This window comes from Ranitomeya variabilis, chromosome 1 (assembly GCF_051348905.1).
Source record: "Ranitomeya variabilis isolate aRanVar5 chromosome 1, aRanVar5.hap1, whole genome shotgun sequence".
In the NCBI taxonomy this organism is placed as follows: domain Eukaryota; kingdom Metazoa; phylum Chordata; class Amphibia; order Anura; family Dendrobatidae; genus Ranitomeya; species Ranitomeya variabilis.
Genome location: NC_135232.1, coordinates 461,477,971 through 461,502,849, shown reverse-complemented (window position 1 = coordinate 461,502,849; position 24,879 = coordinate 461,477,971). Strand labels below are relative to the sequence as shown.

The following is a 24,879-nucleotide window of genomic DNA, read 5'->3' as shown; positions in this document are numbered from 1 at the left end:
ACAGTTAAATAACAAAGAGCAGAGTTATAGGGGTAATGTCTCAAGGAGACTGACATGCTGACGTGAGGAGTCTTATAAGCATACAAGGCTCCCCTGGGAAAATAAATATGCAAATTGTCTTTGGGTTTGAGGAGCGTATATGTCGGTATATGTGGGTACAGTTTCTGCATATTTTTGTTGTTACAGGGTAATATACCAATCTCTGATGGTGATGGTTATGAGCGGACACTTCTGACCACGAGATTCCATCATCATTGGTGGCTATTTATAGGAAAGAGGTGATAAATCTGGGAATACTTCAGTTTGTGATTGATGGTTGAAGATCAGCACCACTTTCTTTAGGATGCTTAGGTGGACGTTGCATATGACCACAATAGGTGCCCTGCAGCTATCCTCCATTTGTAATCTAAGGGTACTGTCACACAGTGGCACTTTGGTCGCTACGACGGCACGATCCGTGACGTTCCAGCGATATCCATACGATATCGCAGTGTCTGACACGCTACTGCGATCAGGGACCCCGCTGAGAATCGTACGTCGCAGCAGATCGTTTGAAACTTTCTTTCGTCGTCAAGTGTCCCGCTGTGGCGGCATGATTGCATCGTGTGACAAAGGTATACGATGTGCGCACAGTAACCAATGGCTTCTACATCGCAAATACGTCATGAAATTATCGCTCCAGCGCCGTGTATTGCAACGTGTGACCGCAGTATACGACGCTGGAGCGATAATCAAGCAACGCTGCAACGTCATAGATCGTGCCGTCGTAGCGACCAAAGTGCCACTGTGTGACAGTACCCTAAGAGACTACTCCTTAGGATTCCTGTGACTCTGTGGATCTATTCACTTATAAACAATGGGTATGCAAATTGTCTCTTCAGAGAGGAAGAGGACTAGAACTCTAGTACTACCTATTGGAAGGTAGCAATCCTACAAGTCAATGTTGACCCTTTAATGAGCCTTGTCACATGGGTTAGGTTAAAAGACAAACCAGAATCTCAATTTGCAGACACTGCTTTTCGGCGTACTGCCCCTCGTCAGTGCAAAGCGGAGATCTGGTTTGGCTGATTAAGAGGCGTCTGACCGGGATCCAAGAAGTATCGTTTCTCCTTGCAGAGAGTGACATGATAAGCATGTCGAGGTGAGGAGACTTAAAGCCGCAATGCTCCTCTGGGAAAGATTATTCCCCACATAAACAATGGGTAGTGATTAGTCTTGTTTTCTATCTTCACTATCTAAACAGATCCACATATATCACATAGCTTGCCTATAGACGATGGATTTCCTTGTGTGTCGGGACTGAATGCTGTTCCATCTAAGGTATGTTGGATGGCGTTAAGGCCTGTGGTAAATTGAACTACTGCCGTGGCTCCTGGTGCCTGATATTGGTTGCAGTGCTGATGTCAGGTTTCATCTACAGGTAGAGCCGCTGAGCTCAGTGATTGGCTGCCATGCTGTCGACGTGGTGACAGCACTGCAGCCAATATCAGACACCATGAACAGCAATGGAGACTCATCAGTAGACCTGGGGATGGTGAGTAAAGTGCTGTTTTTTTTATAACAATATGTGCCTTGAGACTGGAATTTTCTGAAAGGGGACACCTGTGAAGTCAAGTTGAAAGCAGATTCTTTCTGCTCAAACCATGGGTAGCATGAATCAGATAATGGCTGTCTTATTGCAGCCTTGTTTGTTTTGCCCTAAAATGCTACAATGTTTCAGAGAAAACATGCACTTAAAAGCTAGCCCTTCTCCCTTAGACAGAGATGTTTCTCCATATACACACATAAGAGGAGACCGGTCAGTCTAGGGGAGCAGGGCAAGGAGAAGTCATCGGAGACCAGGCTTTTCAACTAGTCACCCAAGAAACATGATCTTGGCTGGCTTTTCAATGTATGTTTTCTCTAATATGAAGCAAAACACACGTAGTTGCTATACCACAGCCAGTCGCTCATTCGTGCTGCCCATGGACTGGGCACCATGATTCTGCTTCCAGGTTTGCATGTGCATAGAAACGTTTCGGCAGTAGAAATAAGGTACAAGATTTGCGAATGCCGCAGCACTGAACACATTATATAAGATATCTTAAAAAGAACTCTGGACTTTCTGCTAGATCAGAAAACTGATATTTAACCATGGGAAAATGTATTTACGCTATCAGTAGCATGGATTAATGTTGGGCATATTTTTGCATTGGGCAAAGCATGGAAAATATCATGGCAAAATCAATCTAAAAGTCTAGTTTACATAAGTGTTTATTATTGAAGAAACATTTCTCTGACCACTCCGGCAGGATTGTATATAACCCTGACGAGGTAAATGAAATACCAGAGGGAGGTTGCAAGCAATGGTTACTCCCTCTCCTATGGTGACCATAAAGCCCAAACTGATCCCCCTTGGTAACAGGACCCGAGAACCATTAATCCACAAATGATATCCAATGCATATGATGAAATTAAAATTAGCACACTAGAATATGTTTAAATAATCCAGTAATCCAAATGTTTTGGCAGGTAAAACACATACAGAAATCAGAAGGCAGTAATGCCAGCCGGCAGCGGACACAGTGCCTACCTTTGCATTCAGATACACGCTTTGAGTGCAGGTATTCGGTGTAAGTACCAGTGGGGCAGCTTTTACAATCCATTTGGCCTTCTTCATTTTGGTATGAGCCAATCCAGCAGCTTTCACATGTGTTGTGTTCCAGGGAATAAAACGTCCCCTTGGGGCAGTTAACTGTGGAATCATACAAATACGAGAGATTTATCTACATCGTTCAGCTGCCAAACCACAATGCCAAGACAGAGCAAAGCTCAGAGCCGTAGGCTACCAAATGGCGCTCATACCGATCCTGTCCCTGCTAATCACAATGATAAATTCACGGTGTGCTGTACAGCACGATCTTATAGCTAAATAATAGCTGTCTATCTACTGGAAAGTCACCATCAGCTGATGAAAAAGTGTAAAGTTAAGAAGATTATCTCTGATTTATCTTAATCCTATAATGTAACTCGAGAGTTCAGCACTTTTCATTGATCAACACATTGTAAAAGACAGATGCTCAGCTTCTTTATACAGCCAGATATCTTTTCATGCCTTATTATAACATTTAATAAATAAACCTGATTACATATTGATTTTTTTCTTCTCTATGAACTACAGATGAGAATAAGAATTATGATACAATTGTTGTGAAAGTGCGCAAGAGTGTCATTTGGCAAAGTCAACCTGAAAAAGTAACACACACAAGAAGTGAACAATGGCTAACATTTGGCCAAGAATAGTACATGTAAAAATGTATCTAACACTGATATAATTTGTAATAGAAAATAGTTTTCTTTTTTTTAAATTTCCATTTTGATTCAAAGGAATTTAGCAGAGACTTCACATTTGCATTTAGAGCATTTGTATTCTCCTAGTGAGTCAATTCCTTGTACTTCTAATGACAGGCAATAAATGACTCTTGGAAATTCACTTTCAGATGGCCGTAATACAATATTGCAAGCAGGATTAGACAGACAGATAAGATTAGACAGACAGATATATAAATAGATATGAGATAGAGAGATAGAGATAGATAGATAGATATGGGACATATATATATATATATATATATATATATATACACTCACCGGCCACTTTATTAGGTACACCATGCTAGTAACGGGTTGGACCCCTTTTGCCTTCAGAACTGCCTCAATTCTTCGTGGCATAGATTCAACAAGGTGCTGGAAGCATTCCTCAGAGATTTTGGTCCATATTGACATGATGGCATCACACAGTTGCCGCAGATTTGTCGGCTGCACATCCCAAAGATGCTCCATACAAGGCAGGATGGATCCATGCTTTCATGTTGTTTACGCCAAATTCTGACCCTACCATCCGAATGTCGCAGCAGAAATTGAGACTCATCAGACCAAGCAACGTTTTTCCAATCTTCTACTGTCCAATTTCGATGAGCTTGTACAAATTGTAGCCTCAGTTTCCTGTTCTTAGCTGAAAGGAGTGGTACCCGGTGTGGTCTTCTGCTGCTGTAGCCCATCTGCCTCAAAGTTTGACGCACTGTGCGTTCAGAGATGCTCTTAGGCCTACCTTGGTTGTAACGGGTGGCGATTTGAGTCACTGTTGCCTTTCTATCAGCTCGAACCAGTCTGCCCATTCTCCTCTGACCTCTGGCATCAACAAGGCATTTCCGCCCACAGAACTGCCGCTCACTGGATTTTTTTTCTTTTTCGGACCATTCTCTGTAAACCCTAGAGATGGTTGTGCGTGAAAATTCCAGTAGATCAGCAGTTTCTGAAATACTCAGACCAGCCCTTCTGGCACCAACAACCATGCCACGTTCAAAGGCACTCAAATCACCTTTCTTCCCCATACTGATGCTCGGTTTGAACTGCAGGAGATTGTCTTGACCATGTCTACATGCATAAATGCACTGAGTTGCCGCCATGTGATTGGCTGATTAGAAATTAAGTGTTAACAAGAAGTTGGACAGGTGTACCTAATAAAGTGGCCAGTGAGTGTATATATATATATATATATATCTATATATATAATTGTCTAAGGGTTTTTCCGTCTGTCTGTCTGTCTGTCTTTCTGTCTTTCTGTCTGTCTGTCTCTGTCTGTCTGTCCTGGAAATCCCGCGTCTCTGATTGGTCGAGGCCGCCAGGCCTCGACCAATCAGCGACGGGCACAGTATCGACGTAGATGTCATAATGGTTGCCATGGCGATGATGATGTCATAAAGGTTGCCTCGACCAATCAGTGACGGGCACAGTCTGCCGCGAATTCTGGAATCATCATTTTCCATATACTACGGGGACATGCATATTCTAGAATACCCGATGCATTAGAATCGGGCCACAATCTAGTATATATATATATATATACAGGGTGGGCCATGTATATGGATACACCTAAATAAAATGGCACATTTTTATATGGGAGGGGGAAAGCTTTTCAAGATTGGTGGTGACAGTGGTGGCCATTTTGAAGTCCGCCATTTTGGATCCAACTTTATTTTTTCCTATGGGTAGAGGGTCATGTGACACATCAAACTTATTGAGAATTTCACAAGAAAAACAATGGTGTGCTTGGTTTTAGCATAACTTTATTCTTTCATGAGTTATTTACAAGTTTCTCTTACAGCCATTGACATGTTGCAGAGGTTCACACGTGAGGAGTGGATAGAAATTGTGTTGATGCCTGGTGAACGCAGTACCCGGGTCATTGCAGCAGATTTCAATGCCAGACACCCTATGCAAGAAAACTGTCACCATTCCAATGTTATTTAGGAGTATCCATATAAATGGCCCACACAAAAAAGTTTGCATCAGTGAACATAATGTTCTGTGTAAACTGAGGGTCCTGTTCCAATTTTTGTGTTGCCCAGTCTGCAAATTCAGCGCTCCGATCTGGGTCATCCTCGTTGAGATGCTGCAGCAGCTGGATTTTGTAAGGGTGCCATTTGTGATTAACTAATATCCACCGAAGGCAGATAACAGCGATGTTGCTGAAAAAATATCTATACAAAGAGTAATATGGATATTACCACCATATGGTCAGTGGTAGATACCAGTCCTACAGAACATATAAGAGATCACAGCACAGTTTCAGATGGTGACTTACCGCTGACGTTCTTTCTGATGGAATCATTCACTTTTTTGGTCTTTTCCATCTGGCCCAGACCGACACAACTTCTTCCACCCAGGACTCATCTGCAGAGAATGCAACAAAGACATATTTCACTTTTCATATTTTCAGCACGTCACCATCTATTCCCAACCTGCTCAAACTCCTCATCCTACTGGTACCCCAATGCTGCTGCTGTATGTGTCCCTATTACTGCACCTGCTGTGTGGTTCTCTGTGCCCTCTAAATTCTAAAGCAACCCTCTAGAATATAATAATGCCAGGTGCAAGTGCCCACATTTTGCTCCCTAAAAAGTAATATTGCCCTGTGTGTGCCCCATTTATAGTCACAGTAACCTGAGTTCCCCTATAACAATAAGTGCCCACTTAACATTGAATAATGTCCCGAGTCTCCGCCCCTGTACAGATCCCCTATACACAGTATGATGCTTTCTTATACATAACATAGTGGCCCCAAACTGCTTGATGGCCCCAACACTGTGTGATGGCCCCTTCACTGTAATCCCCACACTGTATCATTGGCCTCCTAGATAGCCTCCATATAGTATAATGTGCCAGATAGTCCTCAATATAGTATAATGCATTCCCATAGGTCTGTATAGTATACTGCATCCCCCATAGGCCTGTATAGTATAATGCATTCCCCAGAGGCCTGTATAGCATAATGCATTCCCCATAGGCCTGTATAGTATAATACACTCCCCATAGGCCTGTATAGAAAAATGTATTCCCCATAGGCCTGTATAATATAGTGCACTCCCCATAGGCATGTATAGCATAACACACTCCCCATAGGCCTGTATAGTATAACGCACTCCCCATAGGCCTGCATAGTATAATACACTCCCCATAGGCCTGTATAGTATAATGCAGTCCCATAGGCCTGTATAGTATAATGCACTCCCCATAGGCCTGTATAGTATAATGCACTCCCCATAGGCCTGCACAGTATAATGCACTCCCCATAGGCCAGTATAGTATAATGCTCTCCCCATAGGCCTGTATAATATAAAGCACTCCCCATAGGCCTGTATAGTATAATACACTCCCCATAGGCCTGTATAATATAATGCACTCCCTATAGGCCTGTATAGTATAATGCACTCCCCATAGGCTTGTACAGTATAATGCACCCCCATAGGCAGCCAGTACAGTATAATGCACCCTCATAGGCAGTCAGTATAGTATAATTCACCCCAATTAGGCAGCCAGTACAGTATAATGCACCCCCATTAGGCAGCCAGTACAGTATAATGCACCTCCATAGGTAGCCAGTACAAGGTAATGCACCCCCATAGGCAGCCTGCATAGTGTAATGCACCCCCATAGGCAGCCAGTACAGTATAATGCACCCCCATTAGGCAGCCAGTACAGTATAATGCACCATTAGGCAGCCTGTATAGTATAATGCACCCCCATTAGGCAGCCTGTACCGTATAATGCACTCGATAAAAAAAATCCAATACTCATCTTTCTTCCTCCTTGTTCCTCTGTTGCTCTGAGCTTCCGCTCATCTCCAAACAGCGGGCGCCAAGTAATGACGTCATTACGACCCCCTGTCAGTGTTGGCGTCTGTGACGTCAGGCGCTGACAGGGGGATGATGGGAGAGGGAGCGAAACCCTTCCTCTCTCATCAATGCAGTCAGCTGCATTGGCATCCAGCTGATACAGCTGACCCTGCAATGACAGGCGGGGGGGCCCACTGCTGGCACCGGGCCCGTCGCCTGCTTAAGGGCCCATAGCGGTTGCGCGGCAGAGCAGGGAGATCGTGTCTACCTGCTTTGCCACAGAATGTAACTGTATCGGCGTGCTGTGCACGCCAATATAGTTACATAGCGTAGCTCAGAGTGGGCCCCATCAGAGAGCGGGGCCCTGGGCCACCGTCTCCTCTGCCCCTCGGTAGCTACGCTACTGGCTATAAGGCAAAATGGTTTCTTTAATGGCCAGTTAGCTGATAACACTAGATCTGCCACACAGGCCTACAATATGTCCTCCTACATTGCAATTTGTCAATTAAAGACCTGCCTCTCCAAATATAACTCTCAGAGCTGCACAGTATCTTTAGTTCATGCACCATTTATTATGGTATCTTATATTTTATTGTTTAGTGTTTTAATTGCCTATATTAATCATTTTCCTTCCACCTGTTATTATTAAAGGCTTTGTCCAATACTTTAAAAGTTAACTTTAAAGGGGTTTTCTAGGTTTCAGGTAAATTTCTGTACTCACTCTGTGACAGCAAATTAAAGAATCCTTGCAGTATGCAATGCACAAAGTGTCAGGGTTGCCCTCTGTTGCCTACTTGAGTGGGCGGCCATGTGACCTCAAGTTTGCAATTTGCATAGTCGCAGTGATATGCTATCTATGTTCTGAGAAGCAGGAAAAGTTGCTAGTCACATGACCTCAATTATGTAAATCGCATGAGACTACCCACTCCAGTAGAGAGAATAAGGGATTCAAGGCATTGTGGAAAGAGCGCCTGCAGATTTTTTGCAGAAACTCACAACACTCCCCAAAAGGAGTTTTCCACCATTTTTTTATCCCTTTCATATTTCCTACCTTTCTTAACAATCCCTTTTCTAATACACCTTCATTATCTGCAATGCCTCTATTATTATTTATTTATATAGCACCATTCATTTCATGGTGCTGTACATGAGAAGCAGTTACATACAAATCACAGATATAACTTACAGTAAGCAAACTAACAAGGACAGACTGATACAGAGGGGAGAGGACCCTGCCCTTGCGGGCTTACATTCTACAGGATGGTGGGGAAGAAGACAATAGGTTGAGGGTTGCAGGAGCTCTGGTGTTGGTGAGGCGGTAGCTCCGGTAGTGGTGAGGAGGCAGCGGGGTCAGTGCAGGCTGTAGGATTTCCTGAAGAGATGGGTTTTCAGGTTCCACCTGAAGGATCCGAATGTGGATGATAGTCGGTCATGTAGGAGAAAAGAATTTCAGAGGATGGGGGATATTCAAGAGAAGTCTTGGAGGCAGTTGGGTGAGGAGCGAATAAGTGTGGAGGAGAGAAGGAGGTTTTGGGAGGACCAGAGTTTACGTTCCCTCACATATCAGGAGATTAGTTCAGAGATATATGGAGGAGAAAGGTTATGGATGGCTTTGTAGTTCAGTATTAGTAATTTGAACTGGATAGGATGAGGGAATGGGAGCCAGTGAAGAGATTTGCAAAGGGGAAGCAGGAGTGTAGAGAGGAGAGAGATGAATTAGTCAGGCAGCAGAGTTAAGGATGGACTGGAGAGGTGCAAGGGTGTTAACAGGGAGGCCACAGAAAAGGATGTTGCAGTAATCGAGGCAGGAGATGATGAGGGCATGCACAAGCATTTTAGTAGATTGATGGTTGACGGACTCTATGACCACATCTTGGTATGGTTGACACAACCATGATCAGGCCCATTGAGGAAAAGGGCCGATTGACATAACCACCTATTTCAGCTGAATGTGTGTCATCGGATGCCTCAGGCTCCATGAGCAGAAAAAGTTATACAAGCCACTGGTAGTTGACGTTGTCCTGCTACTCGGTAGTGGTGAATGATTTCACCAGCATACGCCACCCCACACACCTGAGCCAGATATGGAATAAGCAGAGGATGCTGTTCATTGTAGGAATCTTTTTTTTCAATTTGTATGAAAAGAGTGCTAGGACAGAGGACATTACTGAAGAAGTGGGCATGGATGAGGGATATTATTACAGGATGGGGGGGCTTTACTATAGGATGGGGCCAAGATAGGGAAACATAACTACAGGATGATGGCAAGGACAGGGGTCAGGAAAGAGGACATCAGTGATGTGCTCTTCTCATTTTTCTGACTCCAGTGCCTAGATCGGATGAAACTGACAGGAAGCTCTTCCTACACGACAACAAGCGTTATGTGACCCACACTGAGATACAGTATGCTCATAAATGCAGGTAATGAAATTATATTAGAAAAGAACAGTTACGACTAGGGTTGAGCGAAACAGATCGGCCAATTTGAAAAGTCGCCGACTTTTGGGAAAGTCGGGTTTCGTGAAACCCGACCCGATCTCACTGTGGGATCGGGTCGGCCGTCGGCGATTTTCGCTCCAAAGTTGGGTTTCGTTTTTTACATATATATATGTCATTGAGACACACATATATATATATATATATATATATATATATTTATATTTACTTCAGCGCGATATATGTCAAAAGCCGGTAATTCAATTGCCGGCTTTTCATTTCTCCTGCTCAAACCCGACATGATATGAGACATGGTTTACATACAGTAAACCATGTCATATCCCCCTTTTTTTGCATATTCCACACTACTAATGTTAGTAGTGTGTATGTGCAAAATTTCGGCGCTGTAGCTATTAAATTTAAGGGTTAAATCGCAGAAAAAATTGGCGTGGGCTCCCGCGCAATTTTCTCCGCCAGAGTGGTAAAGCCAGTGACTGAGGGCAGATATTAATAGCCTAGAAAGGGTCCATGGTTATTGGCCCCCCCTGGCTACAAACATCTGCCCCCAGCCACCCCAGAAAAGGCACATCTGGAAGATGTGCCAATTCTGGCACTTGGCCACTCTCTTCCCACTCCCGGGGGTCAGCGGTGCATTGCCATAACAACCAGAGGTCTCCTTGAGACCTCTATGGTTGTTGATGGCCGATTGCTTTGAGTGGTCGGCGTTCAAAGCAACCCTGCATTTCTGCTACATAGAGGTGATCTGTACTTCACCTCTATGTAGCAGAGCCGATTGAGTTGTGCATGCCAAAATTTTAAAAAAGTGTTTAAAAATATAAAAAAAATAAAAAATATATAAAAGTTCAAATCACCCCCCTTTCGCCCCAATTAAAATAAAACAATTAAAAAAAAAATCAAACATACACATATTTGGTATCGCCGAGTTCAGAATAGCCCGATCTATCAATAAAAACAAAGGATTAACCTGACCGCTAAATGGTGTAGCAAGAAAAAAAATCAAAAAGCCAAAATTACGTTTTTTTGGTCGCCACGACATTGCATTAAAATGCAATAACAGGCGATCAAAAGAGCGTATCTACACCAAAATGGTATCATTAAAAACGCCAGCTCGGCACGCAAAAAATAAGCCTTCACCTGACCCCAGATCACGAAAATTGGAGACGCTACGGGTATCGGAAAATCGCGCAATTTTTTTTTTTTTTAGCAAACTTTGGAATTTTTTTTCACCACTTAGATAAAAAAATAACCTAGACATGTTAGGCGTCTATGAACTCGTAATGACCTGGAGAATCATAGTGGCAGGTTAGTTTTAGCATTTGGTGAACCTAGCAAAAAAAGCCAAACAAAAAACAAGTGTGAGATTGCACTTTTTTGCAATTTCATCACACTTGGAATTTTTTTTCTGTTTTCTGTTACATGGCATGGTAAAACCAATGGTATCGTTCAAAAGTACATCTCGTCCCACAAAAAATAAGCCCTCACATGACCAAATTGACAGAAAAATAAAAAAGTTATGGCTCTGGGAAGGAGGGGAGTGAAAAACGAAAATGAAAAAACGGAAAAAGCTTCGGGGGTGAAGGTGAAATACAAGCAAAATATGATAGAAGAATAAGAATTAGCACTGCTCTTCGTGTGTTTTCCGATACTACTCCGGGAAGCTTCCAGTCCTTTGTGCTCTCCTGTTACTGACTATAATATTAACTAAAACCCAGTCCATGTTTATCACGGCCTGATTTCCATATGGGACGCATTAGTGAATGTCTGTTCTTAAGAGTAGCAGAATATTTTGCCTTCTTGCTTACTTCTTATTCTATTTTAAGATCTCCACTAGGTTTCAGCACGGTGCTCTTAAAAATGCTTGATTAATGTTTACCTTTCCGAACCTTCTGCCTCATCCATACAAGCCGTGCGCAAAAGCTGATTACTCTGTCTGAAGCATCGCTGCAAAAATATTCTTCTGCATACAAATACTGCCACCTACAGAGCAAATTGAGCATTTTCATCTTTTATTCTTAAATTAAAAAAAAAGATGTTCGTGTTGTAGGATTCAATGGCTGAGATCATTATCACATTTCGAACATGCCCGAAATATTTCAAGCAGCTAATGCATGCCATTAACATTTACCCATTGTCTTAGCAGAATTACTTGGATCACATTAGACATTCGGTCATGGCCATAAATAATATCCGAATGAAGAATGAGACACAGCATACATGCTAGGACTGAAGGAAGGTGATAGCGAAATGTATTCATATGTCTGACAATCTGAGACAAGAGGAGAGAAAAAGTGGCAGGCATTTAAGTATTAGGAAATGAGCCTCACTACTGTGATTGACTGAAGTCCTATGCCTGAAATCCCTGTTATCTATTGCTGAACAATAGGGTGGCTCAGTGGTTAGCACTGATTCTTTGCAGTGCTGGGGACCTGGGTTCAAATCCCACCATGGACAATATGTGCAAAGAGTTTGTATGTTCTCCCCGTGTTTGTGTGGGTTTCCTCCTGGTTCTCTGGTTTCCTCCCATAATCCAAAGACATACTGATAGGGAATCTAGATTGTGAGCGCCAATGGGGACAGTGTCTGTAAAGCGCAATATAAGCATTTTCATAGTCAGCAGAACAGAAACCAATTGGGTTGGAACAGATAGAAAAAGAATATAAAATGCAGATGTGAACAACACCTTAAAGCCCCATACATATCGGTCTAATATGGCCATAATTTGCCGATATCTACAGGATTGGCAGACAGACTACATTTTATGGGGGCTTCCCCACTGTCCTCATCTACAAGAGATCTGGCAACAGAAGGATCCGGCATGTCCAATTTTGGATCGACAATCCTTTTGTCCTCTCGCAGTGGTCATAGACGTGCTTGGCCAGCTGCGTTCTCTGGTGGCGTATCGAGGAGTCAAGAGAGAACAGAAGAGCCATCAGTCGAAACATCATTTTATAACAGCTACCTAAAGTGTTTGGGGGGCTTCAGTTGTGTTTTTGAGCTTAGTTTTTTCACCCCCTATGAACAGCGAAAGAGCGAATGTTTGAGGGGACTTGTTAACAGGTCCAAAGTAGCCAGTTTTTGTTCTGATTCTCTTCCAGCTGTTATTCTTTGCTTGTTAAATCCATTTCCAGAGATACGGGTCTTCTGTATTTTGTGTTACTTTTCGGCCTTTACCAATGGACTGTTGCTCCCAGGATTCTCTGTGTGTATACAGTATCTTTAGGCTGCTCTGCATTATTATCCTACCTTGGAAAAGAGCATAAAATTAGGCCAAATTAAAAAAAGGTCACTATGTAAAGGCATTGTCTCATTTTTTCTTTTTTTTGGAGCGTGCCGCTCTCCAATGTTCCGGCTTCCTGGAGAGCGGTGCATTCCTGATCGATTGACAGTCGGACCAGCACCATCATCTTGCCAATAGCCTGAGCTGCAAGGAGACGCAGCTTTGCCTCTGCAGCATTGAAGGAGAGCAGGGTCACTGACACAGGCCATATCGGGAGCTAACATTGATCAAGCAAGCTTCAGAGCAGTTCTTAGACGCTCAACTGGAGACAGTTTGTAGCACGGCTCTCCTTGTGTAGGAGATAGTTCGCCTCTCATAGACCGCAGCGCTGGCCGTTAACTACACAACGAGCAGTAAACAATCAAATAAAAAATGACTGTTATTAAGAATGGTGCGCATTTTTAATAACAAGCAATTGAATATATAACCCTTTAAGAAAGTCGGTTTAGAATAATAGATAAAACCATATGAACATACAGAATAATACATTTTCACTGTATATATCCACATTAGGTAGAACAGATGTTCCTCAGCTATCTAGAGATTTGCAAATATTCACCTTTGCCTACTTCTACGCTTCTGCGATTGACACTTTTGTTAACAGCAGCAATTATTTCCTACACCAAAGTACAGTGTGAGCTCAGGGGCAAACTCCAATTATATCTGCCAACAACTGTATAAGCATAATACAAGGATACAAAACACCTTGTAAATAACAGGTTTTACAATGAATTAATTGATACCAAGTATTTAAGGATACTAAACATTTTGTGCAAAAGAGAGAAAAAGACAATTATTGTTACAATTTGTAAAGAGTTTGTGTCATTTTCCTTTCTCTGACAGCACCGTCCCACAGCCTCTAGAATTTCTGATTGCTGGGGGCTTGGTGCTCCTGAATGATTTATAATTTGATCTACTGGCCCGAAAGCTGTGCTCCTGATCTTGCTATATGAGCATATTCTCCCCTACAGGATTGGCAGTGCACTGGGATCAGGAACTGACAGTGCCGTCCAGCATTCCCAGACAGCTTTAATTAAGTTTTTACAAGCTCCATTGGAAAGAGCTTGTAAGCACTGATAATTTTGATCAACTCTGCTATACAGTAGTGGTGGCTAGTTAAATAGGCAATAAGCTGCAAACAACACCAAAAACTTGTTAATATTAAATAATAGAGACACATTTTAATAAATAGTAAATTATGAAAGGGTTTGCATATACAAGAAGTATCCATTATTACATAATTCCCATAATTGAAGATAGATATCCTTTAAACAAAACAGCCTGCAATCATACCTTACTTACAGTTGTGCTCAAAAGTTTACGTACCTCAGCAGAATTTTTGGTTTCTTGGGCTTTTTTGAGAGAATATAAATGATAACACCAAAACTTTTTCTCCACTCATAGTTAGTGGTTGGGTGAAGCCATCTATTGTCAAACTACTGTGTTCTCTCTTTTGAAATCATAATGACAACCCAAAACATCCAAATGACCCTGATCAAAAGTTCACATACCCTGGTGATTTTGGCCTGATAACATGCACAGAAGTTGACACTAATAGGTTTGAATGGCTACTAAAGGTAACATCCTCACCTGTGACCTGTTTGCTTGTAATCAGTGTGTGTGCATAAAAGCTGAGTGAGTTTCTGGGATCCAAACAGACTCTTGTATCTTTCATCCAGCCACTGACATTTCTGGATTGTGAGTCATGGGGAAAGCAAAAGAATTGTCAATTGATCTATGGGAAAAGTTAGTTGAACTGTATAAAACAGGAAAGGTACAAAAAGATATCCAAGGAATTGATAATGTCAGTCAGCAGCGTTCAAACTGTGATTAACAATTGGAAAATCAGGGGCTCTGTAAAAACAAAACCACGGTCAGGTAGAAAACAAAAATGTCTTCCACAACTGCCAGGAAAATTGTTCAGGATGCAAAGAAAAACTCACAAATAACATCAGCTGAAATACAGGACTCCCTGCAAACTAGTGATGTGGCTGTTTCAAGATGCACAATAAGGAGGCACTTGAAGAAAAATAGGCTGCATGGTCGAGTCACCAGAAGAAAGCCATTACTGCACAAATTCCACAAAGAATCTCACCTACAATACGCAAAACAGCACAGAGACCAGCCTCAAAACTTCTGGAACAAGGTAATTTGGAGTGATGAGACCGAAATTCAACTTTTTGGCCACAACCATAAATGTTACATTTGGGGAGAGGTCAACAAGGTCTATGATGAAAGGAACACCATCCCTACTGTAAAGCACGGAGGTGGATTACTGATGTTTTGGGGATGTGTGAGCTACAAAAGCACAGGAAACTTGGTCAAAGTTGAAGAAAAGATGAATGCAGCATGTTATCAGCAAATACTGGAGGCAAATGGCACTCATCAGCCTGGAAGCTGTGCATGGAAAGTATGTGGATGTTCCAACATGACAACATTCCAAAACACAAAGCCAAGTTGACCTGTCATTGGCTACAGCAAAACAAAGTAAAGTTTCTGGAGTGGCCATCTCAGTCTCCTGACCTCAATATCATTGAGCCACTCTGGGGAGATCTCAAGCATGCAGTTCATGCTAGACAGTCCAAGAATTTGCAGGAACTGGAGGTTTTTTGCCAAGAAGAGTGGGCAGCTTTACCATCTGAGAAAATAAAGAACCTCATCCACAATTACCATAAAAGACTTCAAGCTGTCATTAATATTAGAGGAGGCAACACATGGTATTAAGAAATGGAGTATGTGAACTTTTGATCAGGATCATTTGGATGTTTTGGGTTGTAATTATGATTTAAAAGAGGAAACACAGTAGTTTGACAATAAATGGCTGCACCCAACCATTATCCATGAGTGGAGAAAAAGTTTTGGTGTTATTCATATTCTCTGAAAAAAGGCAAAGAAAGCAAAAATTTTACCAGGGTATGTAAACTTTTGAGCACAACTTTATCTGTGCAAGAGCAGTATATGGGCCCCTTAGTAACAAGGATTTCATTATTTGGAGGTGGAATTGGGCCCCCTTACTTTTTGGAAGATGTGCTGTTGTACAGTTTGTTCCAATTGAAATTTTGCCTCTGTTTCTTATATATAAACATTACCTGTGTAGTATAGTGCCATAGAGAAAAAAATATGGTGGAACCCCAACTTCCTACAACTCACTAGTATGGAGTCTCATGGTCTCCCTCTTCTTATCAACAGGTTACATGTACAAGGTGGGCCATTTATATGGATACACCAAAATAAAATGGAAATGGTTGGTGATATCAACTTCCTGTTTGTGGCACATTAGTATATGGGAGGGGGAAAACTTTTCAAAATGGGTAATGACCATGGCGGCCATTTTGAAGTCGGCCATTTTGGATCCGACTTTTTTTTCCAATGGGAAGAGGGTCATGTGACACATCAAACTTATTGAGAATTTCACAAGAAAAAAATGCTTTGCTTGGTTTTAACGTAACTTTATTCTTTCATGAGTTATTATAGGAAACTGTTAATGAAGGAATGCTTGGACCTGACACCCATAATGTGGTGGTGCACAATATTATGGGTGTCAGGTCCGAACATTCCTACATGAATAGTTTCCTGCAAAGTGGATTAGTCATCGTGCACCAGTTGAATGGCCACCAATGTCTCCCGATCTGACCCCCTTAGACTTTTATCTTTGAGGGTCATCTGAAGGCAATTGTTTATGCTGTGAAGATATGAGATGTGCAGCATCAGAAACAATGGATACTGGAAGCCTGTGCTAGCATTTCTTCTGCTGTGTTGCTATCAGTGTGTCAAGAGTGAGAGAAGAGGGTTGTATTGACAATCTAAGGGTACTGTCACACTAAACGATTTACCAACGATCACGACCAGCGATACGACCTGGCCGTGATCTTTGGTAAGTGGTTGTGTGGTCGCTGGGGAGCTGTCACACAGACAGCTCTCCAGCGACCAACGATGCCGAAGTAACCAGGGTAACCGGGTAACCAGGGTAAACATCGGGTTACTAAGCGCAGGGCCGCGCTTAGTAACCCGATGTTTACCGTGGTTACCAGCGTAAAAGTAAAAAAAAACAAACACTACATACTTACATTCCGGTGTCTGTCCCCCGGCGTTCTGCTTCTCTCCACTGTGTCTGCGCCAGCCGGAAAGCACAGCAGTGACGTCACCGCGTCACTGCTGTGCTCGCTTTCCGGCCAGCCGGCGCTCACAGTGCAGAGAAGCAGAACGCCGGGGGACAGACACCGTAAGTAAGTAAGTATGTACTGTTTGTTTTTTTTAACTTTTACGCTGGTAACCACGGTAAACATCGGGTTACTAAGCGCGGCCCTGCGCTTAGTAACCCGATGTTTACCCTGGTTACAAGCGAACGCATCGCTGGATCGCTGTCACACACAATGATCCAGCGATGACAGCGGGAGATCCAGCGACGAAAGAAAGTTCCAAACGATCTGCTACGACGTATGATTCTCAGCAGGATCCCTGATCGCTGCTGCGTGTCAGACACAGCGATATCGTATGGATATCGCTGGAACGTCACGGATCATACCGTCGTAGCGATCAAAGTGCCAATGTGTGACAGTACCCTAACACAATGGGCAGCACTTTTATAAGTGGTCATAAACTTGTAAATAACTCATGAAAAAATAAAGTTATGTTAAAACCAAGCACACCATTTTTTTGCTTGTGAAATTCTCAATAAGTAATACATATTTGATCCCTCTGGCAAACAAGACTTAATACTTGGTGGCAAAACCCTTGTTGGCAAGCACAGCAGTCAGAAGTTACTTGTAGTTGATGATGAGGTTTTCGAGCATGTCAGGAGGAATTTTGGTCCACTCCTCTTTTGCAGATCATCTTTAAATCATTAAGATTTTGAGGCTGTCGCATGGCAACTCAGAGCTTCAACTCCTTCCATAAGTTTTCTATTGGTCTGGAGACTGGCTAGGCCACTCCATGACCTTAATGTGCTTCTTTTTTGTTGCATTGGTTGTAAGTTTTGGGTCACTGTCTTGCTGAAAGACCCAGCCACGACACCTTTTTAATGTCCTGGTGAAGGGAAGAAGGTTGTCACTCAGGATTTAACCCTATATGGCTCCATCCATTCTCCCTTTGATGCATTGAAGTAGTCATGTACCCTTAGCAGAGAAACAACCCCTAAACATATTGCTTCCACCTCCATGCCTGACATTAAGGATGGTGTTCTGTGGGTCATAGGCAGCATTTCTCTTCCTCCAAGCACGGCAATTTCAGTTAATGCCGAATACCTCAATTTTTGTCTCAACTGACCACAGCACCTTCTCCCAATCACTCACAGAAGCATCCAGGTATTCATTGGCAAACTTCAGATGGGCCTGCACATGTGTCTTCTTGAGCAGGGGGACATTGCGGGCACTGCAGGATTTTAAACCTTTACGGCGTAATGTGTTAGCAATGGTTTTCTTGGTGACTGTGGTCCCAGCTGCCTGGAGATCATTAAAAAGTACCCCTGTGTAGTTTTAAGCTGATCTCTCACCTTCCTCATGATCAAGGATACCCTACGAGGTGAGATTTTGCATGGTGCCCCAGATCAATGTTGATTGACAGTCATTTTGTATTTCTTCCATTTTCTTACTATTGCACCAACAGTTGTCTCCTTCTCACCCAGCGTTTTACTTATGGTTTTGTAGCCCATTCCAGCTTTGGACAGGTCTATGATCTTGTCCTTGGTTTTGCCCATGTTGTAGGCGGCCCTGCGCTTAGTTACCCGATGTTTACCCTGGTTACAAGCGAACACATCGCTGGATCGGTGTCACACACAACGATCCAGCGATGTCAGCGGGTGATCAAGCGATGAAAGAAAGTTCCAAACGATCTGCTCTGCTACGACGTACGATTCTCAGCAGGGTCCCTGATCGCTGCTGCGTGTCAGACACTGCGATATCGTAACGATATCGCTAGAACGTCACGAATCGTACCGTCGTAGCGATCAAAATTGCACTGTGTGACAGTACCCTTACTCAGCTCAGATGATAGTGCTAAGCTCATTATTGGGACAAAAGAAGCCACATGGTGTATGGTTAGGAAATCTGACCATGCACTCTGCACTTTTTCTTTGAGATTCTAAATAGGTGAGGAAACCTAAAGTTTATGTCTACTAATAAGCCAGATGGGCAGGTGTTTTATCATGAAAACTGTCTGCTCTTTAATAATAAACTGTATTATGTGGCCAATATATATTAAGGGGCAATTCATATAAGCTTTTTCACCAGATTTCTGGAGAAAAAAGCTTTGAAACGTTACAATTTCTTTGCACAACATAAGGTTGTTCCAAAATTGTGAATTCTGGCATTTTCTTTCTCACCCCAGCTCCGACAAAGTAAGATGGAATGGGAAGTAGTGACCCTCTCTTGTCAAAATCATGGCCTTTGCTATACCACAAATCTTACTCCAGCACATATGCGCCTCTCCTGATTCATTGAGAGGCACGTGCTGCTCCAAAACACCCCCTCATGAAGACAAGGTAATCGCAGGTCTTTATGAATCGCCCCCTTAGTTTCTACTTTTACCCATGGTTTTGTCATTGCCCAGTGCACCTCCTTCCATTTTGCACAAATTCAACAACATGTATATATTTCTATTTATTAGTTAACTTACCGCACATTCGTCCTTTCAGTACAGAACCGGGCCTACAGAAAAGAACTGCTCTCCCTTCTTCCAATGAATTACTATCAGCTACAATCATTTCTGAAGAAAAGTGGAAAGAGTTGAGCGGCTCCTTACGAAGGGTTCTCTTCAACCTATTCGTTATGGTCTCTAAAGTTTTAAGGAGACGCTCTTGGTTGCTTGATTCCACTGTGTCATTTCTTCTCTCTGGCAAAGGTACACTGGCTGAAAATGCAAATAGTAATAAGGTGTAAATAGTGCAAGACATTAAGAGATCAAGGTTTCTCATGCAGAAGACTTGTTTAATATTTGGCAGGTGTCTTCAGACCATTGGTAGGAATAACAATATCCTAAAATGGTTAGACAGATGCTCACAAAGTTTAATTGAAGAGAAATTGAGCATAAAAATGTGTAGTTTAGCATATGACAAAATACCACGTGATAGCTTTTCCTTTCAAACCACTGTGAATTATGATATCTTCTCACCAAGTCAAAGCTATAAAAGCACATTAACTGTAATGGATTTCACTCACTTACCACCTTCCTGTTTTAAAGTTTGAATAACCATATGTTTAGATTCTCTATTTCGTAAAACTTTAAATCTCCAACACATCAAAAAGAAATACTATGTAAGTTCAGTGAGGCATCTGCCTGACCTCACAATGGAAGTTGGCACTGAAGCAGTGTAGTTTTATTGAAAAAAATAGAAAACAAAGAAAATGATATAATAATAGAACATATGCCACTGCTTTACATTAAGACTAAAGGACCTTAAAGGGATTGTGGCATGTCCAAAACACTATTTACCTACGGATAGGTGATTAGCAATTTAATCCAAGTTTAGTGGAAGTGGCTCAATTAGGGATGAGTGAAGCTAAACTGTAAAGTTCAGGGTTCATACCGGACACCTAGTGTACGGTGCCGAACCTGAAGATGGACTTTTTCACAGAAGTCTGCATTACTGTTTGGGTTCAATGCCAAAAAAAAGTTTGTTGAAAAGTTACAGTGCAGCTAATCAACAAGTTTTAGGCTGTGGGCACGACTGTGATTGGCCGGCGCAACATGTGACATGCTGGATCATGGTGGCACCGCCATTGTGTTCTGACTAGGGTAGGGACAGGACTCTGCACAGTGTAAAAGAAATGAATAATTTAAAAAAATGACGTGGGATACCCCTGTTTTTAATAACCAGCAAAGTCAAAGCAGATAGCTTGGAGTTGATATTAATAGGCTAGGAAGGTCCATGGATATTGGCCCCTTTCCAGCATAATAAGACCAGCTCACAGCTGTGTGCTGGTCTTATTATGCTGGTTAATAAAAATAGGGGGGGACCCCATGTAGTTTTTTATATTTATTTATTTAACAAGTACAGTAAACTACACACGCAAGTCACTTCTCTACTTCTCCACTTGAGCCTCTACCTCCTGGTTCAAGATAATAATTTTTTAAGCCAGAAAAGCCAAGAAAAATTGATAAGGAGGATAATACAATCCTCTTCAGGTGTTTGCTTCTTCTTCTACTTTCTCAGGAGGATGGGGAGACTGTCTCAACCTGCTTTCTGAAGCCCGATTCCCTGGTGCCTGGGCTGTAAGTGACCCAGGTTTGGGTAGCGCTGGAGCCCCGACTTGTAGAAATAGGCAAAAACCTCCTGTGTCACCTACACCATCGCCTGCTCCCGCATAGGGGGTGGGAAGCCCCGAGGACAGTACAATCTCTCAGGGTTGGTAGCCCCATCTCAAGCCATCTGGACTTGACTCCAGCCCTGGTCTTTGCTTGCCTTCTTCTATCTTCCGACCAGCCTAGGGCCCGCAGCCCACTCAACAGATGCTGGATCCTGGCTCTCCCATCCGCAGTCTCCAAGAACCCCAGCAGTGAAGGCTGTGGCCTGGGTTCAAGCCTTGTTGATTCCAGAAAAGCAGAAAGTTCTGGACCAAAGTCTCTTTCTACCTCTGCAGTTGCACCAGGTTGATCTGGCTCCAATATTTCTCCGGTTGCTCCCTCGGGAGTCTCGCGGGATTCTGCCAACTTTGTTGCCTTATCGACCACTAAGCACGATACACTGTATGGATTACTAATTTAATCCAGAAAATGTTTCAAACTTTTTTGGAGGTTTATATACCACTGTAATGTAACCCAAATACTCTATGGATGATTGATTAAATTCAGAAAAAAATTTCAACTTTCTTTTGAAGTGTTATAAACCACCATAATGTAACGCAAAGCATGTAATACTCTATAGATGACAACATAGTCAATTTTTTTACCCCCAAAGAAAGAATATGGTCACTTTGCAGCAGCTATCTATTTAGCAATGGACTGCAAAACCCTAAGCCCTGCCTAGAGGCTGTATTCTGCCACTCTCCCTGCTCCTGCCACTATCCCTAGGCTAAATGCATAACAAACAGAAAACCACAAGATTAGACTTTAGATGGACTGTTAGTATGATGGTACAGCATCAGCACCAGTATCAACACTAGAGGACCCTGATTAGTTAAACTGTGCACATACAGGCCTGGATAACTGCTCTCTCTCTTAAATCACAACTATTCCTGAGCTGTGCAATGACATCAGTGTGCCGAGCATGGCTGTCCTTTTATTGGCTGTGTAACAGGCACAAAACATGCAGGGTGGGGACTCAAGCTTCAAATTTAAGCACCAGCCAATGCTCATCGAGTGCTGAGCACATCCGAGAACTGAGTTACTCGAGTGATATCTGAGCATCACAGAGCATGGTCGCTCATCCCTAGTTCTGACGTAATCCGTTATGGTTCCAACAATATCCAGTGATACTATACTGCAACCTATGTAGCGTTGTTCTGAGAATGACACTCCATAGGTCACGTATTATATAGTGCCTTGTGAAAGTATTCGGCCCCCTGGAACTTTTCAACTTTTTCCCTCATATCTCGCTTCAAACATAAAGATACCAAATGTCAATTTTTGGTGCGGAATCAACAACAAGTGGAACAAAATTGTGAAGTTGAACAAAATTTATTGATTATTTTTGTGGAAATTCAAAAACTGAAATGTGGGGCGTGCAATATTATCCGTTCCCTTTAACTTAATACTTTGTTGTGCCACCTTTTGCTGCGATTACAGCTGCAAGTCGCTTGGGGTATGCCTCTATCAGTTTTGTACATCGATAGACTGAAATTCTTGCCCATTCACCCTTGGCAAACAGCTCGAGCTCAGTGAGGATTGATGGAGATCATTTGTGAACAGCAGTTTTCAGCTTTTTCCACGGATTCTTGATAGGATTGAGGTCTGGACTTTGACTTGGCCATTGTAACAGCTGAATATGTTTATTTGTGAACCATTCCATTGTAGACTTTGCTTTATGTTTGGGATCATTGTCTTGTTGGAAGACAAATCTCCATCCCAGTCTCAGGTCTTTTGCAGACTCCAGCAGGTTTTCTTCAAAAATGGTCCTGTATATCCATCCATCTTCCCATCAATTTTAACCATCATCCCTGTACTTGCTGAAGAAAAGCAGACCCAAACCATGATGCTGCCACCACCATGTTTGACAGTGGGGATGGTGTGTTCAGGGTGATGAGCTGTGTTGCCTTTACGCCAAACATATCATTTGGCATTGTTGCCAAAAAGTTCGATTTTGGCTTCATCTGACCAGAGCACCTTCTTCCACATGTTTGGTGTGTTTCCCAGGTGGCTTGTTGCAAACTTTAAACAACACTTTTTATGAATATCTAAGAGAAATGGCTTTCTTATTGCCAATCTTCCCTTAAAGGCCAGATTTGTGCAGTGTACAACTGATTATTGTACTATGGACAGACTGTCCCACTTCAGCTGTAGACTCTGCAGTTCATCCAGAGTGATCATGGGCCTCTTGGCTGCATCTCTGTTTGAGATGAAAGTTTAGAGGGACGGTCGGGTGTCGGTAGATTTGCAGTGGTATGATACTCCTTCCATTTCAATATGATTGGTTGCACAGTGCTCCTTGGGATGTTTAAAGTTTTGGAAATCATTTTGTATCCAAATCTGGCTTTAAACTTCTCCACAACAGTATCACAGACCTGCCTGTTGTGTTCATTGGTCTTCATGATGCTCTCGGTGCTTCAAACAGAACCCTGCGACTATCACAGAGTAGGTGCATTTATACGGAGACTTGATTACACACAGGTGGATTATATTTATCATCATTAGGCATTTAGGACAACATTGGATCATTCAGAGATCCACAATGAACTTCTGGAGTGAGTTTGCTGCACTGAAAGTAATGGGGCCGGATAATATTGCACGCCCCACTTTTCAGTTTTTGAATTTCCACAAAAATTTAAAATAACCAATAAATTTTGTTCAACTTCACAATTGTATTACATAGTTATTGAGGTTGAAGGAAGACTTTAAGTCCATCTAGTTCAACCCATAGCCTAACCTAACATGCCCTAACATGTTGATCCAGAGGAAGGCAAAAAAAACCCATGTGGCAAAGAGTAACTCCACCATGGGGAAAAAAATTCCTTCCCGACTCCACATACGGCAATCAGACTAGTTCCCTGGATCAACGCCTTATCAAGGAATCTAGTGTATATACCCTGTAATATTATACTTTTCCAGAAAGGTATCCAGTCCCCTCTTAAATTTAATTAATGAATCACTCATTATAACATCATACGGCAGAGAGTTCCATAGTCTCACTGCTCTTACAGTAAAGAATCCGCGTCTGTTATTATGCTTAAACCTTCTTTCCTCCAGACGTAGAGGATGCCCCCTTGTCCCTGTCTCAGGTCTATGATTAAAAAGATCATCAGAAAGGTCTTTGTACTGTCCACTCATATATTTATACATTAAAATAAGATCACCCCTTAGTCTTCGTTTTTCCAAACTAAATAGCCCCAAGTGTAATAACCTATCTTGGTATTGCAGACCCCCCAGTCCTCTAATAACCTTGGTCGCTCTTCTCTGCACCCGCTCTAGTTCAGCTATGTCTTTCTTATACACCGGAGACCAGAACTGTGCACAGTATTCTAAGTGTGGTCGAACTAGTGACTTGTATAGAGGTAAAATTATGTTCTCCTCATGAGCATCTATGCCTCTTTTAATACATCCCATTATTTTATTTGCCTTTGTAGCAGCTGCCTGACACTGGCCACTGAATATGAGTCTGTCATCCACCCATACACCCAGGTCTTTTTCATTGATGGTTTTGCCCAGAGTTTTAGAATTAAGCACATAGTTATACATCTTATTACTTCTACCCAAGTGCATGACCTTACATTTATCCCCATTAAAGCTCATTTGCCATTTATCAGCCCAAGCTTCTAGTTTACATAAATCATCCTGTAATATAAAATTGTCCTCCCCTGTATTGATTACCCTACAGAGTTTAGTGTCATCTGCAAATAT

At 42.3% G+C, this 24,879-nt stretch overlaps 1 protein-coding gene across 1 annotated transcript in view; it reads right to left on the bottom strand.

The window, feature by feature from the left end:
* The window catches only part of SVEP1 (sushi, von Willebrand factor type A, EGF and pentraxin domain containing 1), a 476,580-nt gene that overhangs the window by 231,751 nt on the left and 219,950 nt on the right, over positions 1–24,879 (bottom strand). Inside the window, exons 16-17 of the mRNA XM_077250467.1 lie at positions 19,504–19,737; positions 2,573–2,734 (exon numbers count right to left, since the gene is read on the bottom strand). Of these exons, the coding sequence (XP_077106582.1) occupies positions 2,573–2,734; positions 19,504–19,737 (396 nt within the window). The remainder of the gene's footprint in view (positions 1–2,572; positions 2,735–19,503; positions 19,738–24,879) is intronic.